Raw genomic sequence first — 19461 nt, forward strand, 5'->3', positions numbered from 1 at the left:
TGCGGTGGAATTTCTTCTTCAGGCTCCACATGGTTATTTGTGATGACAAGAGAGTTATCCTCCTTTAGGTTCAGACTTGTCTACTGCTTTAAGCAAATCAGACTCAAGACGATAGCTCTCGTTTTCCATGAAAAGCTAGAATGCAGGCATCACAACTCCCTTCATGTGCACATGGTTTTCATAGTGCCTGCACACACACAGCAATAAAACAAGTCTTCACAGAAAAATTCTTTTACGTGATCAATTCCTGATCAAATACTTAATATTTTATGTCAAAACATCCCCAGTGCAGTCTTATCCATGCTCGGTTCCTTGCAGCCAGATTGTTTACCCTTCAGAGTTTTCAGAGTCCAGGAGTGAACTCCTCTCCCCTCTCTGGGTCGATCCTGAAGTGAAGAGTTTTTATTCGCTCTCGGATACCTGCTCTTAGCATAGCTGAACTCTTGCAGGTACATGCTGCAAGTTAAAAGATTCGCCTGCAGGGTTGGTATCCTTGAACTCTTTCTTCCCCACCTCCACCAGAAGAGTCAGGTTTCACTTCATATCTATAATCCCTCCCTGCTCTTTCTCTCTCTATTTTTACTCAATTGTGTGGCGGGCGTGTGAGGACTTTTGTCTTTCATTGGATACCTTTCATAGGGTTACGTATCGCACATTACCTACTGTATTGTACTGAGGAAAGCTTAAGCCAGGGCCAGCTGTTGCTCAGACATTTACTGATGCTTCTCATTTTAAATTAAGAGAGATTAGCTGCACACTCTTTTGCCTTTTTCACTATTTATTTACAACTGATGTTTCGGCAACAGTCTTCATCAGGATTGAATAACGTTTTGGCAACAGCTTTGCCTCACTAAATTCTGATGAAAACTGTGGCGAAATGTCATACCATCCTGATGAAGACTGTTGCCGAAACATCATTCCATCCTGATGAAGAGTGTTGCTGAAACGTCAGTAGTAAAAAAATAGTGATTTATCTAAAAAATCATTGTGGCCAGCACTTTTGTCTGGGTGTGAGCTCCTTCACCATGTTTTGTCCAGGAGGCTTACCATTTATCAACTGTATTATAGACCCTTTCAACAATAAAAACAAAAACAATGCTTGAACATTCTATTTGATTCCCAATAGAGTCCCGAAGTGTGACGTAGCGTTTCCATGACTGCAGAATCACTGGATCTAAACAAACTTTCGAAGTGGCATAAATAGCATTGAATGTAAACATGTGGCATCATTTCTAGCTAATAAAAATAAATATATCCATTTAAATGTGTTTTACCTGCTAGGCAGTAGCTTAGCCACATAACACGGATTCCCTGGCAGGTGTAATAGAAAGAAACAAAATTCCAGTGGATATTTCACGTCTTCTCAAAGACTGGCGGCCAAAAAAATAAAGCCAAAACACGTCCGTGAATTTAAAGATTTTAACCGCATGCTGTGAAGTTACATGCAGGTCTCTTTTACGGAGGAAACCCATGCTAAAATAAAACTCTGTAGTCACGAATTTGATCGTGTTGGTATGAATATATGTTGTAGTATGTGATTCCTACAGTGTAAAAAAAATATACTAACGTCTTAGAAACGTTGTAAAATTATTGAAATAGATTAAGAAAGCCACCGCTATGGTGATTTCTAATGGTAGATTGATTTGTTTAGATCCAGTGAAATTGCTGCCTTGGCAACGCTACGTCATGACTTCGGTACTCTATCTACTTCCTCTGCATTAAGATAACATATGGAATGTTAAAACGGAAGCCTTGTGGGGCCAACTATGATGCTGATAATGGAACTCTCTTGAAAGGGTCCCTTTCAAGAGAGTTCCATTATCAGCATCATAGTCTATAGACCCTTTCAAGAGAGTTCCATTATCAGCATCATAGTTGACCCCACAAGGCTTCCGTTTTAACATTCCATATGTTATCTTGATGCAGAGGAAGTCGATTGGGAACCAAATAGAACGTTCAAGCATTGTTTTTGTTTTTATTGTTGAAAGGGTCTATAGTCCCAATCTACTTCCTCTGCATCAAGATAACATATGGAATGTTAAAAAGGAAGTCTTGTGGGGCCAACTATGATAATGGAACTCTCTTGAAAGGGTCTATAGTTAACCCCAGGCGCCATCTGTGTCAGGGCAAGTTGATGCACAGACATTTCTTTTTTACAGGAGATGGCTTTCTTACCGCATCTCTGGATTTCCTACAACCTACAGTAGGCCTACACAGAAGAAGTTTTCAGCTTTCAGAGACTATGGTTGGGTACTTACATAGAGACAGCTACAGCCTGTGAGATGAAACCAGAGTGCTTCTCTACCCTATTTCAGAGGATCTTACATCTATTTGTGTGCTCACTTTTCATGTGTTCTCTTTTGTCTGGGTTTTGTGTTATGTGTGTACTGCAGGGCTTGTCTCTGCTACTGTCTGACAGACTTAAGTAATGATGATTACAGCAACTGTGCGAGGTGCAGCTTACCTGTGTGGGTGGGCTTATTGGCATTGGTGCATGATAAGTGTAGTATCTGATAAGTTACCATATCTTTATGTTACCATACCCTTTGTGTGGTGGGGCTCACCTGTGTGTGTGTATGATGTGTGTATGTATGTGGTTGGGGGTGGTGTGTGTGTGTGTGTGTGTGTGTGTGTGTGTATATGTGTGTGTGTGTGTGTGTGTGTGTGTAAATGTCAATAGCTTAAAATGTTATTCTATTGCTGTAAGTCGTATTGCATAAACACGTCTGCCAAATGAATACATATAAATGTAAATGTGTGTGTGTGTGTGTGTGTGTGTGTGTGTGTGTGTGTGTGTGTGTGTGTGTGTGTGTGCCTGCTGTGTTTCACCTGTGGTTGTGTATGTGTGTATGATATGTGTGTACTATACTGAGCTACAGTATTTCACCTGTGTTGGTGTGTATGTGTTCAGCCCGGCTCTGTTTGGCAGGTACAGCTGTATATGAGTGTGTACGATATGTGCACAGTGTGCTCCTGTGTGTGTGTGTATGTGTGTGTGTGTAGGTGTGTTTGCCATGTCTCACCTGTGTTTGTGTATGATGGCGTTGAAGAGCTTGCCGTCCCTCCAGCTGGTGGTGAAGTTGTCGCAGCGCATGCCATGGTAACCCTCCACCATGCGCTGAGACCACAGCAGAAGCTTCTCCTTGGCCGTCATGTCGTCCGACTGGCCGTTCACCTGGATGTCGGAAATCTAAAACACACAAGGAAGACAACATGTATAATGAACCCAAGAATTAAAGGAATTATCCAGAGTAAAATGCACTATTTTTTTTTTTTTTTTTAAAAAGCGGCAACGAAATCGTGAATTTCCAGAGCGTGTTACTCCACACTCTGCAATCGACTCCTACGGACTTTCCCCTAAAGACGCCAGCTGCAGCAGCAACATTTCCGGAAAGGTACTGGCTTTATGAAATTCATTCTGGACTCTCTATCCGACCACATAAAGACCTTGAGATACTTCGGTTTGGCTTTAGGGACCCTCTACTCACTACCACGTAAGTGTAATGTTGTTTGGAACTGTAGAAGAGGTATAAAAATAGTGTTTTGTAGCGGCGAAATGACTTGCCCTGGTCACTTCCAGGCTAACGAGTTTTGACTAAAAACGGTAAAATCGAACTTTCTCAAAACACATCCAAATGACATGATTTTGATGTCAACTCAACGTATGTACTCACAATCATCCGTAAATTGATCTAAAGTGCATTTTACTCCGGATAATTCCTTTAACCTGGGTGTCAATACCTAAGAGTTCATTGGGCCGGTGCTTTGACCCGGTTCCAGCAAGCAGATGAGAGTCATAGAGTCCCCCTGGATGGGACACCAGTCCAGAGATTCAATAATAGACCAATTAATTCCAGAAAGACTGCAAGTGGTGGTGGTGATTTTTTAGGCACTTTCAATGATAGTATCTGCTCAATGGTAAATACTTAAGCCTTAACCTTAACCCTGATCTGTAAAATGACCATAGAAATATGACAATTGATTTGAAATTGTATACCGTAAATGTGCTACTTCACAGGCAGACACTTGCTGAATGTGTGGGGTCAACATGGAGCAAGAAGACACAACACTAAGGATTCATCCTATTGCACCACCTATGCACCCTTGTGTCCTTGCACTCCTACCCTACCACACACCCTAAACACCCTAATACCCTAAACCCTGTGTTTGACTCCTTGAATTCTTGAACTGCTAAGTAAATGGCATGGTAAATGGACCGCATTTCTTTTTTCGGCTCCTGTGAGCACCCAAAGCGCTTTACATTATCATGCCTCACATTCACCCATTCACACACCGATGGTGGAGGCTGCCGTGCGGTTATATGAGGTTACTGCTCATCACTGAGATGACTCACAGTCAGGATTTCCCTCCAGCTATCTTAAGATGTAATTTAACCAGGCTGGCAGAACAAGAGGGCTGGGAAAGGATGTCGCCTGGCACTCATACAAACCAGACACAAACACCCCCACACACAAACACACACACACACACACACACACACACACACACACCCCACAAAAGAATCCGTGGTGACTCAGACAACACATGGAAACTACTTCTCCACCCAATCACACTGTAGTTTTACAAGATGGCAAATGATTTGAGCTTCCCTTTCCCTCAACACACACAGAGGGTACAGGGAACACAGTTACACCCGCACATGCACACACAAAAGCACACACGTACGTACGCACAAACTCACACACTCAAACACACACACATATGTACACACATGCACACATACACATGAAAACACACATGCACGCGTGTGCGCACGCACACGCACGCACACGCACACACACAAACACACACGCACACACAAACACCATTGTAATGCCAAGAAGGAAACCATTGTTTATAGTTTCATAACATATGCCAACTGGAAAGTGTCAGATGATGTTGTTTTTTCCTCTGCCTGTTCTTGCTTTATTCTGGCTGGCACAGAGCAGCAGAAGAGAAAGAGAGCGAGAGAAAGAAAGAAAGAAAGAAAATCTCTACAGTAGCCACACAGCTGGGGAGCTTATACACGCTGCATGACAGTGGAAACACAAACTGAAGGTCAAATGTGACAAATAAAGAGCTAAAGAAAATGTCTGACTCAACGTTTAACTCCCCCTATTCCTGCGTGCCAGTCTCCAGTGGTCCAGATGGGAATGAGTGAGTCAGGAGAGAGCTCTGACTCACCTCCAGAGACCGTGGTATACCCCTGCATCCCAAGTCTACCATTAACAAAGATTAAAAATATCTCCTTCTTGATCTGACTTCTAGCTGATGTTCCCAGAGCCCAATTTAGTTCACATAAATTGGACCCAGATTCAGGGTTACTGGGAAAAAGCGGTGTTTTTCCATCGACTTTAATTCAAGTCCAAGGGATCTTTTGTTTCGCTGTTTAGTCTGCTCCGACATTTCTTTTTCTGATAACGAGGATCATGTGTGCGAGTCCGTGTGTGTCGAGGAGACTCGGACCTGCGCCAGACGCAGCTCCGTGAGTAGCCAGAGTTCTGATTGAATCGGAACGGTTCTTTTAACAAACGTGGGTGGGCTCTGGGGTTGTATTACTGTTACTACACTACATCGTTTGGCAAACAGGTCCTCTCCCATGGTCCCCAGGAGAAGATTGCTCTACTACCACAGTTTTGCTCATTAAGTACAATAAAACAATGGAGAATGTGCTTAGTCAGAATTTAAGTGGATTGGACATCTACTTGGTCAAAATCAGCATGGGTGAATATTACTTTGGTTTCTTTGGTAGATTATTTCTATGTAAGTAACATGCAAGTAAATGTAAGCTACTCCAGTCCTCTTAAATCAGTAGCTATTGGCTGATTTCCCCCTTGTAAGTTAGCAGAGTGGAGCGTGAAATTCGGCAAAGTGACTTTCTCCTGTGTCAGGTCATATGATTATTTTGCAAGACTCACAAGTCTTGAGCTTTGAGCATGATTCTGGGAGAAGCGTGTGTGCTAGTTTATGTGTGTGTATGTGTGTGTGGTGTGTGTGTGTATGTGTGTGTGTGAGCTAGAGAATGTGGTGTGTGAGTCATCCTCAGCATCCCCCCTGGCATCATAAAAGCTGTCCACTAGGGGGTATGTGCCTCCCATAGAGGCCTGTAAGGCAGAGGGAAATTCCCACTAGAACCTGCACACCCTTTATCCTCACAAGACCTCAGGGCTAGTCTTCCCTAACGTCCGACTGCCACTGCCATGGCCTTAAAAATGCAGTAGGGCCTACAAAGGTAAAAATCAATGGAATTACTGTTGATCTTTCGGTTTCATTTAATTTAAACATCCTTGTATATTTAAGCAATAAGCCCCAAAAGGCCGTAGGTTTCAGTGATTTTAGAACAGCTAAGGGGCATTGTTAGACATGACACGACGCGAAGATCACAGTTCACTGAACTAATCAATTAAATGCTATTTATGCTTGCATGCACGCCTTTCAAAGCATACAACATATTCTATATGGGTAATCTATTAGATGGAAGAACAAAAGAAAGGCATCTAATAACAATAATAGATCATCTACTAAATTAGACAAACAAAGGCCTTGCAAACAACATCTGTGTTAGTGTGTGGTCCTTCAGGCATCTTGCTAATCCTGCTATTAGCTGACTACATCTGCCCACCTAATAGGCCTCCAATGATGCCAGCTGGTTATACTTTGGTGCAGGTCTCACTGAACTCACTTAAAACACCATTCTACTGAGGCTCTATTGACCACAGATCAAGTGAGGCCATAATGGATACATCTCACTCCATTCTAACCCATGACCATTTCTCTTTTACTGTCTTTATTATCTATGTATTTAGTTACTTTTTCTTTTTATCTTTTCACGTCCACTGTATGGTGGCTTACTGGTCCCTTTACCATGTCTTGGTATATATTTCGTTTTTATGCTGTTTTGGTGTGTTCTGGCTAAGCACCTTGTATTGCTACTCTGCATGATAGGCGCCATACAATATAGACAGATTGATTGATAACTAGGAAATGGTATGCTTTGAATGTTACAAAGAACAGAAGTCTGCAAAGTCTGCAAAGTCTGCAAATTCTGCAAAAACCTCCGGCATGTCAAGACCCATCTATACAAGGCAGTTTATTTCTTGGCGTGTCATTTCCACATGAATGTGCTGTTCACGCAGAACAGACCAGAGGAGGAGACATACCTGGAAGTGGAGGATGATGGTCCATATCAGTCCTAACGTCAGCTTGGGGTTTCCATCTGCAATGTCATCATTTCTGATGTTGACCAGCTTGACCTGTCCAAGAGGAGGGTGGGTAGAGGATTTGATGTGTTATTTTAACAGGCCAAACACTACTGAATCATCTGAGCATCTAAGATTTAACAGGTCGATTTCTTCTAAGATGTTAGCCTGCTGGTTTACCTGTCTGTGTTTGAGGAAGTCCAGAGCGATCTGTACATTCTGGAGTTTGTGGAAACGCATGCGCCCTTTCTCACGGGGCTGGGGAGGAGAGACAGAGGTGGGGAGTTAGGAGGGAATCATGAACAAAACCCAATGAATAACACTCTTCACTTCTGTGATTATGCATGTTGTTTTTATCCTTATACATCGACAGAGCAATCCTGATTCTACACTATGCTGTGACTCTGGATATGCAGAAGATTCATAGGGTCTGCTGAAGAGACGAAAGACACACATTACATGAAGGGAGAATGACAGTTCCTCATGTGAGCAAACAAAGAATCTGTCATGCTTACCTCCACCCAAATAATGCACCCTCCATCAGTTACAGCTACTGACTAGACTAAACTAAACACAAGACACATGAGGGAGTTGATGAGCAAGTACAATGATATGAAAACCGTATGGACAAGCTTTGTCTACATGAAGGCGTTTCAGTGTCATTTAGAAAATGATACTATTTCTCATTAGAGACAGCTAAGCTTCCCAGGTGCAACTAAATACACAGATGTGCATGTGTGACACATGCCCCCTTTTTGACTTCTTACAGGCATAAAACTGTTCCCAATGAACAGTTCCTGGACAAGCATCCTAGTGCTCTTGGTAATGTTCATCAGCCAACTGTCACTAAAAACACGGAGAGCACCACCAGAGAACATGCACCATTTCAGGCCATCGCAAACAAATAGCCAATCACAAGCTGAGCTATCATAGGAGGCACATTCTTTTATTGGCCTGTATTGAATGATGTCACTTCGATGACTACATGTCAACAGAACGGCAGGGATTTCCTCATAATAAGAAGAATGAAAGAAAAATGATAAAATGTACACTTCTACTACTGCACTTTTCTAGCATCATGAATGGACATCCAAACTGTTGATTTGCAGTATCCCATAAGACACTCTAATGACACTCTAAACAATCATTAAACTCAAATAAACTAAGAGAATTAAGATAAAATTTTTCCAATGTCTTTTTGGCACATGAACGGAACTGTCCATGGACAGTTTCATGCCGAACTAAGAGGCTTTTTTGTTAGTATGTGACATAAATAACTCACAGAGTATATGACAGTGATATCAAACAGGCAAGGTTTAACATGCCTGAACAGCAACAAATGTGTGTGATTTCATAGGGAAGAACAAATAGGGATTTATATTTTTAAAAACAACAGGAAGTGACATCATGCACAGCCCAGAAAGGTTGGAGTGACACATGCCACGCCTTTTTTTTTTGGAGAGGTGCCCCCCGGGTTTCTATAGAGACCCACTCACCAACCGCAAGTTCCTGACAACGTCACGCTCCCTCGGCTACCCAGCAAGGGCATGGCAAGAGAAGAGGCAAAGGCAGAGGGGTCACAGTCAGGCCAAAGGGCAAAGGTTAGCAAACAAAACGCAGAAAGGGAATAGTCAAGGGAAAACAAACTTAAAGTGATCAAGAAAGGGAGAGGAAGAGAAAGAGGGGGGGGGGGAGAAAAAGAGGGGAAGGATTATGGAAGGGGAAGAAAGAGTGGAAAACAAACCAGTGACTAAGTAAGACAAATGGTGTATTGATATTAATATGTTAACAGCAGTGTGAAAAAAAACAAGCTTTAATGCAGTGGTGAAGAAAAGAAAAACAGTTAGAGTTGACTAAATAGTGCTCATATCAATCAAATGCAAGACAAAAAAAAATCCTTGTGCACATCTACCATTCACTTATATGTGTGCTTGTGTCTTAATACTAAACAAAAGCATTTCCACATGCAAGAAACCTGGTGTTCAACTCAATCCTGACACACTGACGACAGAAAACGAGTAAGAGAGGTTACAGCAGGTTAGGTGAAAACAAAAAGCCACGTCGTAGTGTAACTTCAACTCATTTCCAACTGAGGTTAAGAAGCAACTGAAGTGAGTGGGGGTGAGTCTCGGTACTGGAAAAGGAGGAAATTGTGGGTAGCAGAAGCAGAAGACACCTGTACAGTACTAGCTGTTGTAGCATGGTCAGACGTTACTTCAAAAGGGAAGGGACTGATCTGGGAGAAGGCATAACCTTTTTTCTTTTGCAAATTTTTTGGTAATATGCAATTTTTTTGTGTTACATATTTGTTTTTATCCCTGTAGGCCTACTGCTAGAGAGACAATAACGGCCGAAGACAAATACCTTTTGTGTGTTAACATACTTGGCCACTAGCGATTCTGATTCTGATTCTAATAGTGACTCTAAAGTTGGAGCCGGACCAGTGGATAAAGAATTTGCATCCAGGCCAGTGGTCCATAGTCGGTAACTGCGGGCGTGTCTCCACTCACCAGCGTCTCACCCGAGAGCACCTCCAGCAGGGAGATAAGGTTGTGGCCATCTCTGAGGTCCTCGTAAAGGTCTGTGATGTGCCTCTGGGCCTGAAGGAAAGAAATAAACAAAATATACAAAATATAAATAACACTGCACCAACTGAAGAGTTTTGTTTTGCAACCGTCACATTGTACATTCATATATGACTTGGCATGAGAAATAATATTTAATTCTGAGCAAAAGACCTTTTTCTGAAAAAAGACCTTTTTCTATTTTCCATGTCTCCAGTAAAAAAATTGGACGAAATTCTCAAAATTCTAACACATAAGAGAAAGTACATATCAGGGAAAGAGTATCAGGGTTGTACATATATGCTGCATTCTGTTAGCATCTCTTTTCAGGGTTAATGGTTGACTACAAAAACAAAACAGGACATAAAACACACAGACTGGAAAAAAGCTGCCTATCATTTCAATGCTTGCACTAGGTCTTACAGATAAACTGTACAACTAACATAGACTAAATAAAACAATGTTTTCTCATAATTACAAAAAAGGTTTTCAACAGAAGGTTCATGGACTGTGCAAATCTTCAACAAAAGCTAACAGCTGATTGGTGAGCGTCTGGCACTGATTTGGACAGGATTCATGTCACTGTTGATAAGCAGAACCTCAGCACAGGGCACCAAGGCAACACTACTGAAGAGGCTCTTATCACCCCCCATTAAGACACTGACATCCACATCCTGTGGCAGTCAGACTAGACACAGATGTCTTTACACAATCAGTGGGACAAACAATCCTCCACATCATGTGTTATACAGAGGACACTACAGGAAAATGGACAAATATACTATAAAAAATACCTTGTAATGACTGAATAGTCTTGGTGTAAACAGACTTTCCTGAAGGGAAGCATTATCAATTGGACATGACAGCCCACAAATAAAGAGAGGGCTTACTGAACAAAATTCATTGTTATTATTATCAACATCTACATGTATGCCCAGCAGACAAAATACATCAATAATGGAATATATCAGCAGCAGACAGCAGATGATCTGCTGAAACCATCAGGCCAGACCTGGGCCAAGCCTGGACCAGACCCTGGTACTAGTCTGGTGGGTGAGTGAGTGTGCTAGTAGCTAAACGGGTATTACCCAGATGGCAGTGAAATCTGACCCAGATCTGGCCCTGATGCGGGTCAGATCCGCCTCACTTTCATTTGTCATCTGGGACACAACTGGCACAGAGCAGAGGCAGGGTGAGAGAGGGAGACGCCAAGAAAAGCAGACAAGTGTTTAGGATTTAGCCTACCCCTAAACTAAAAGGAAAAGGAAGGACATTTTAAAAATACCCATTGGAAAAAAACTTTTAGTCTAGTATTAAGCTAATTTAGGGTTTGGGGTTTAGGGTTTGATGTAACTCTAGGTTTAAATGCATAAGGGTGTAAGGGATTAGGGCTTTGGCTACGTAGAGAAGCTTTGAGGGGTGTGATTAGTCCGACTCATGCAGGTGAAAGCAAAGGCCCACTCAGCACTCAGCAGCGGACAGGAAGTGGACCTACCTCAGCTCTCCAGTGCTGTTAGAGGATCACAGAGAGACAGGAAGTGACACGGGATGAAGGGAGGAGGGTGAGAACAGATGCAGAGGGACAGGGACAGGGACCAACACACACAGAGACAGAGAGAGAGAAAGAGACAAAACTGTGAAAGATGCTGGAAAGACAAGCTTTCTGTGTGATGAATGGAAAGGAGACCAGAAAAACACACAGAAATAAAGACATGCAGTTTGCCCCGACTGTAGCAGGAAGCTTGATTTACTGCTTAGACATACAGCAACATACAGCAACTACTTTATCAACATCAATAAATGACACATGACGAAATGTAATACATTTGACAGGGAATGAGACACATCTCACTGATTCATGTTTTATTCAATAGCTATTCACTAGCTTATTGAATATCACTTCAAATTCTATAGGAAAAATTGACCAACAAATTGATTACTCTTAGTAAGACATGTGTATTAAACATCTTCACAGTTTAAATCTCTGCTAATATACAACATTGTTAATAGTTTAGTAAGCACAGGGTACAGACATATATGAGGATTATTAATATGTTATCATATTTATTTAATGATGTATTGTTAATGCATGTTTATGAGAGAGTGAGAAAAGTATTCAAGTTTATCAACGGATTACAAAAGTTACAAAATGTACTAAAAGTGTGTGTGTGTGTGTGTGTTTGTGTGTGTTGATGTTTTGACTGATAGTCTTCATGACACAGGCGTAGGTCCTGTTCAAGGTGTAAATGTTTAGCCTACAGTAAATGAGTTTTGTAACACCACCAGTCTGACACAACCCAGCTCTCTACCTGACCCTGCTGTTTCACAGCAATAACAAGGGACGCCAATCAGATACTAATCACTGGTGAGGGACAGGGGAAGAAAGAAAGAAAGAAAGAGAGACAGAGAGAGAATGGGAGAGAAATACAGAGGGCCAGATGTACTAACGTTTTTGCGCCCACTTCAGGCGTATTTGTTTCGCAACGTGCACGTAAAAACATGGCGAGGTATGTACAAACAGGCCGCACTGAGGTAAAAGCGCAGACTGCCTTGACTGAGTATGGCAAATTGCGCTTTTCTGTGTCATGCATATACATTCATAGGAGGGTCAGGGGAAAGTGGGAGTTTTGTGTAAAAAGATGGGAGAAGCGTAAAATGTGTCTAATTAGGTATTCCCCTGTATGTACGAAAACTGCCTATGAAAGCACACGTCTATTTTGCCGTGAAATATTTTGACCTTGGAAAAGCAGGTGTTAATTCAAAAGTGCAGTTAAATGTGTAAATAAGAGAAACTTTCATAGACAACAGAACCGCTATTCAGAGTACCAGTTCTGCGTCTTTGTACTATATCAAAAGCAACCTTAACTTTCGTTGGCCTTTCGAATGTCTTACTTCCACGTCATTTCTACTTGGTAGATTTGACCAATCTTCCATAGCCTACTACGTGCACAAGTAGTCTGAGTAGAACTACTGCTCTTCATTATTTTCCTGCTTGTTGACATCTTATCATGTATTGGATTATTTCACGATCGCTAAATGTTTGATTCCTTTTAACGTTGTCATCAGTTAACTTCATTCAAGTTGTGATTGAAGTATGCTGTTCAGTTGTGAACGTTCGCAAATTGTGGTAGGGGTGGGGAAATTACCCGATAAACTGCAGTTTTGATAAATACCACGTAAACTGAAGAATCACAGTGTGCGGTTTCTGCGGGTTGGTGCACTGATAACGCTACATTCGCACATGTACGTACATCTGGCCCAGAGAGAGAGAGAGAGAGAGAGAGAGAGAGAGAGAGAGAGAGAGAGAGAGAGAGAGAGAGAGAGAGAGAGAGAGGATAGATTTAAACTGTTGGAGGTCACTTGAGAGTTTAGGAATTCTGCCGAGAGACAGACAATAAGAATACAATCCTAAATTAGACGAGAGGAGGACTTATCATCTCCGTTTTGCGAGTCCCTAACACACTCTTAAAACTAACATGTTCGTTTTAAGAGTGCAGACACTATAGTGATTCTGAGAACAGAACACCAGCAACAAGAGAACACTATGTTTTCCAGCATGCCAGGGATGTTCTTTGAACACAATTGTCAATCACAGCGGCTAAAACCACAGCCAACCAGGTTCGCGAAGACTCTGCCATGATTTAAACCAGTTAAGTGTAATTATGTACAGACTATACTGCCGTTCAAAGTTTGCATTCCATTCCAGTCCATCATAGACAGAATACCAGCTGAGATCAGTTGCATTGATTTTTAATTAGGGCAGCAGTTTTCAGATTACATTATGTCCTTACATAATTGCAAAAGGGTTCTCCAATGTTTTCTCAGTCAGCCTTTTAAAATGATATCAAATTAGTAAACAGAATGTGCCTTTGGAACATTGAATGAATGGTTGCTGATAATGGGAAATGTAGATACTGCATTAAAGATCAGCTATTTCTTTCTACAACAAAAATGAATGATGAAAACAAGAACATTCTAACTCCAAACTTTTGAATGGTAGTGTATCCCCATCCCAAAAGCTGTTGGCAGTTGTTAGATCCTATAATAGTTCACTAGGTGTTAACAAAGCCTTTTAAACTTTTAATAATCTGGTTGTTTCTGTCCATTTTAAATGATTGTGTACTTGGAATCAGTTTAATCAGCATCCTATTATCATTATTATTATCATTGCTTTGTTGTTGTTGTTATATATTTATATTATTATAAATATATAATATATTATTAATCCCTGTTACATTTCATATTCATTTAGCCTTCAGTTCTGTTCTGTAAGAGTGTATCCTTCAATACAGAGCTTGTGCTTTCCAAAAGCAATTATAAGGGATTATACTTAAGTCTGGCTAATGTTCATTACTGGCTAATGTTTTGTGCAATTATACAGCATGCCTTCATCATAATTAATGTTATTAAGCAAGATTAAAATGGAGCTTGATGCTGTGAACATTCGCAGCATGTGTGTGAGGTCTATCAATTCATTTTCAGTTGGCAACTGCTCATGGTAGCACCTTAACTATAATACTGCCTGTCCAAAAATACCCATAAGCCCCCCAAAAATGTTACACGTGTGAGAAAATTCACAGGGAACATCTCTGCAGTAAATAAATGTGCTCCTGCTAGATAAGGGAATCTCAGCTATATGTGATACACTGCAGAGATATATAAGGATGGCGTGTCAAATTCCATACATTCAAAAAAAAAACATTGGACAGCTTGAAGGCAGAATGGGAGACAAAGGCACCCCCCGCAAGCCCCTAGCCTAGATCGCATAACAAAATCCACATGCAATAATACAACAACAACGTCTACAATGACCTATTAATTTGGACAACTTGGTACAGCCCTATACAGGCTAAAGTTACCTTTAGTTTTGTTCTAGCGTTACCGTTACGTCTGGCTTTAAACAGCTGTAATGCAGTCTAACGTTCTGACAAGCACACCAATTGCCTACCTTGTTCTAGCCCATCTGAAATAACTCTAGCTTTGCTGTCTCCATCCTTTCTGTTTTCGTTGTTTAAACTTGTGATTTCCATGATGAGTATTGAGTTAGTGAATTAGCTTAACATTGTGTGCTGATAACCATATATAGATAGCCGAGTAAAAGAAATCAAGTAGCCTAGTTGCGTGCCTATTCTGTCTCCTGCTCAAACAAATTGTGTGCACGTTTTTTAATAACCTGTTCACTAACTTTACGTAATAAAAAATTGGAAATATCCTGATGGCATGCAGCTAATGGTATACTGTGCATAGTTGGGAAGGTATGGTGGGCCAATTTGGTGTGAATACACATTATACATACACACAAGGGAAATTTTCTCTCGTTGTTGAGTAGCCTGGTGGTACGCTCAGTGCGTACGGACATACACCTGCAGGCGCGCCTGGTCCAGACTGACTAGGTTTGTGGCCACAACACCAGGTGCAAACTTGATATGACTAACAACAACACTAACAACATTATTCTGCTGATCCTGTAAAATGGAAAATTGATTATATTTGGACTGAATCTCTTAAATAAGCAAAATCATAAAGCTGATTCAAAATGTACTTGGGTTACTTTTTGCAAGTTGTGCGATACATCAAGTTTGCACTAGCACACATCCACTGAATCAGGGCCAATGCAACTTGTTGGGAATGTAAAAAAAAACAGCTACACAACAAGAACGGAGAAAAATACAAGTGAAGGTGTCAATATTGTTTATCATACCTTCAATAAGTGTTTGTTCACCCATTTGGTGAAGGTCTTTTTCTGAACCCGATCCCTTTCATCTGTGCAAAGAGACAAAGAGAGGGAGGGGAGAGAGACAGAGGGACACAGAGAGGGGGGGAAAGGGATATTACGTTAATGTACAACACTCAGTGTGAATCATAACACTAAATAAACATGACAAACGAGAAGAGAGAAAAATATGGAAAAGGTGAAAGATCATTGCTGCAATACATTATGTTTAGCGCAGGTGAGGTGGGTACACATTCTGACAGAGGTCTGTGAAGAGCACTCAAGACTCAGCCGACCCAGGCAGACACTTCCTGATGTAGCAGGATAATAACTGAAGCCTGGAGTCATAGGATGTGTTTCCACATAGATGGAGGACTAGATAAAAGTGACACACACACACACACACACACACACAGACATACATATACACACAAACACACACACACACACACACACACACACACACACACACACACACACACACAAACACACACACACAAACACACAAACACACACACACACACACACACACACACACACACACACACACACACACACACAAACACACTGTCATAAGACAAAGTCTCCTAACCTATGACTCACTTTGGTCATTTTGGTCACTGTCTTTGTGCATGACTGCTCCCTCATTCCCTTTCTTTCGGAAACTTTCTACGCTCTTTTTTTCCCAATCAGTTGGATTACACAGCAGAGCTAGGATCAAAGGAAGAATCTAGTGAAAACTACGCCCTTTGGCTAAAAGTGGAAGACTATTTCTCCCTCTTCTGAATAAATGCAGTTAAGCTAATGCAAATAAACTGCAGTGAATGAGAAAATGAGATTATGCAGTGCGCTAAAAGGGACCAGAGCCACACCACCCACACGTTAACAACCCCATTCAAAAACAAAACACATTCACACTCTTCAGGCCCTCAAGACACAAAATATAAACTTTCAGGCCGTTTGGTAACACATACATAAGACCATGACAACAAGTAGCATCCAAGGTGCAAGGAGACACATTTCATTCAGTGTTTGCTTGGTCCTGACCCACTGTCACTGATCACATATTTGTGTCAAACATGCATTTGGCGTCTGAGTAAAGATGTATGGCCGTATTTCTTCAAGGGTCAGTCCCGAAGCGCTTTCAACAAATCCACTGTGGTGGTCGGGGGGGGGGGGAATGGGGAGAGAGAAAGACAGAAATAAAGACAGAAAGAAAGCAAGAAAGAAAGCAAGAAAGAAAGCAAGAAAGAAAGCAAGAAAGAAGAGAAGGGAAAAGAAAAGGAGCTCAAAGATCAAACAGTGATAGATAGCCAGCACTTTACATTCCTCCCCCCTGACATACCTCTGCTTTTAACTACCCTGAGCATCGCAGGTGTTTTTCATTCTGAAGTAGACCCTCTGCCCTACTACTTTCACTCACAGCTAACAGTAGTCCAGAGGCCAGAGAGGGCTTGCATCAGCACAACCTAAAGCATATTAGGAGACAATAACTCACGGATGGGTATGAAGACAACGCCATGCATGTCATTTCTGCTAACACCCGTGAGTTCAATACCAAACCACAGACCAAGAAATGCATGAGGATTGTTTAGAAGTGGTGATCTATAAAACAATGAATGTTAGAAAAAACAGCTTAAGGCTGCTTTCAAAAGATCATTGCAGTATAGAACATTCTTTGAGGCAAAGCCATTTTGGACTATCATTCTCTTGTTTTATAAAGTGGTAAAGGGGGTAGTTTGATTTGCTCAATCTTTAACCATCTAAAGCAATCACTCTAACAGTATTTAATTGATTTATGCATTGTGTTGTGCAACACAAAGCTTGTCTGTTGCCCACATAATTCAGAAAAATGCTGTGGTTGTTCTTGCTGTGTGCTGTTATAACAGAGGTGAGAACTGCAGGGGGAGTCAGCTATGCAGCCATGACAATGTTGAGGGGTGTGGTCGCCTGAAAGTCCAGACATTAGATGACCCATTGAAGCTGAATCCAATCTGATTAGCTTCACAGAAGTGTTGGTGGGAAACAGCAATTTGCAGAGGTCATGGCTGCCCATAAAATCACAAAAGAACATTTCAGTAACAAGCGAAGTGGTGGAAATCCATGACATCCTGAGCCCAACCAAAATCCTGCTTGAGCCCAATCCATATCCATGACATTCCAGCTCTCCTGAAAAAGCTTACACAAGGCTAACAGATGCCAAGAAACCATCCCCCACCTCCAACAACACATACACAAACACACACACACTCTTATCAAGATAACAAATAGCCTTACACATTTGACCAACTTAGCAATACCAAGCAACTTAGAAATACCAAGCAACCCTTTCATAAGACACTCACACACACATACACATAATTTAACATCCTTAAAACTTCTATCATCTTTGCATAAGCCTTAAATATGTCAAGCAACCCCCCAACACACACACACACACACACACACACACACACACACACACACACAGACACTGAATAACTACCATTACAACTTGTACATGTGTAGCATATTTGCTTATATCCCACTTTACCTTTCTTTGCATAGCTGGCCCTGAGCATCTCCTGGTAGCAGCTCTCATCAGCAAAGACCACATCACTGCCTACGCTTTCTGTCGAGTAAGTTCTGAAGCTGCGCCGCATATCTGCAGGTACGGTGTGTGTTGCCCCAGCAAGGCAATGGCAGGCTGTATTTTACTGGAACTGCTCTCCCTTGCTCTCTCTCTCCGTCCTTCTCTCTCTCTCTCTCTCTCTCTCTCCTCTCTGCACTCTTGAGTAGCCTGAGTTTAGCTGTGCTCCAAACCACTGCCTCAGAGCAAGAGAGGGACCATGCCAAGGGGTGGGTGTGATTCTCTTTCTAGCACAGCGTTTTCACTCTTACTCAATCGCCTTCCCTCTCTTGCTATCTCTCTCCCTCTCTATCCCTCCCTTTCTTTCTTGCACCCCTCCCTCAGGCTTTCTTTCTTTCCCACTGTCATTCTCCTCCTCCTTCTCTTCCTTGTCCTCCCTCCCTTTCTCTCTTTCTCCCTCTCTTGGTCCCCTCCCTCAAGTGTTCATTTCTACTCGGTCATTCCATTTCTCCTTCCACTCTCTCTCTCTTTCCCTCTCTTTTCTGTTCTGTCTCTGCCTTTCCCCTGTGAAATACCTGCCCTGGGGCGTCCCTGCAAGTGCCTGTCATTCCCTGCTCTGCTATGAGCGTGCTCAGAAGAAGGATGGTCCTGCCCAGACCCTCCTGCCCTCGCTCAGGTGTGGCGGAGGGGAGGGGAGAGGAGGGGGCATGGAGGGTTGGGTGGGGCAGTGACATGGGAGTTTGAAGAGGAATAGTTGTCAAAGGTGACGAGGAAAACTACCTGTCCTTTAATAACAATCGAAGGGTTCAGATGCAAAAACAGTTCAATCCATTTTTGACAGACTTGCAGGAATATATTTTAAAAATAAATCATTCAATATCAGTGAAATTGTTGTTAGGTTGTGTTGATTTTATTTATTTTTCTATCAATAAAATCAACAGACAGAACAGAATTGTTGCTGTTGCTTGTGAGCTGGAAATTACAAGAAAGACATGATTCTTGTACATTTGTGAAGGTGGGCTTAACCGTTTTTACATCTGAGCTCTTCGTGTCTCCTAAGAAAAAACCTGCTGGCAAACATGTTGGGCTTGAGGGGTGTAGATTGGAGGGGGGTGGGGGGGGGGGGGGGGGGGGGTTGCGGAGGGCTGGGTGGAGCAGTGTGTGAGGGGACTCAAAGGGAGTAGGTGTCAGAGACAGAGAGGAAAAATGTTAACTCCCTGTCCTTTAATTACAATCTGTCTCTCCTTCGTGAGAAAGCCTGTTGACTTCAGTGGTGGGATAGGGGGGTTGGAGGGGGGTAGGTGTCATAAGTGGAGAGAGAGAGAGAGGGAAACCACCACCTGTCTCTCACTCGGTATATCCGACATGAAAATGTCATTGCGTGAGGCTGCAGGGCTACTGGGTGAGGCCGTGAGT

At 42.0% G+C, this 19461-nt stretch overlaps 1 protein-coding gene across 19 annotated transcripts in view; it reads right to left on the bottom strand.

Annotated features, from left to right (window-relative positions):
• pleca (plectin a) overlaps nucleotides 1-19461 on the bottom strand; it is a 148948-nt gene that overhangs the window by 32278 nt on the left and 97209 nt on the right. For 7 of the 19 annotated variants that reach the window (XM_042076226.1, XM_042076227.1, XM_042076237.1 and 4 more), the window contains 7 exons: nucleotides 15465-15526; nucleotides 11259-11273; nucleotides 9710-9799; nucleotides 8696-8731; nucleotides 7380-7457; nucleotides 7161-7253; nucleotides 3024-3190 (listed from right to left, as the gene is read on the bottom strand). In XM_042076226.1, coding sequence (XP_041932160.1) covers nucleotides 3024-3190; nucleotides 7161-7253; nucleotides 7380-7457; nucleotides 8696-8731; nucleotides 9710-9799; nucleotides 11259-11273; nucleotides 15465-15526 — 541 coding nt within the window. Of the gene's footprint in view, nucleotides 1-3023; nucleotides 3191-7160; nucleotides 7254-7379; nucleotides 7458-8695; nucleotides 8732-9709; nucleotides 9800-11258; nucleotides 11274-15464; nucleotides 15527-18009; nucleotides 18371-19461 lie in introns of those variants that run through there. The other 12 variants (XM_042076238.1, XM_042076242.1, XM_042076235.1 and 9 more) reach the window with 5 other exon arrangements.

The sequence above is a fragment of the Alosa sapidissima genome, chromosome 21 (assembly GCF_018492685.1).
Source record: "Alosa sapidissima isolate fAloSap1 chromosome 21, fAloSap1.pri, whole genome shotgun sequence".
Classification (NCBI taxonomy): Eukaryota; Metazoa; Chordata; class Actinopteri; order Clupeiformes; family Clupeidae; genus Alosa; species Alosa sapidissima.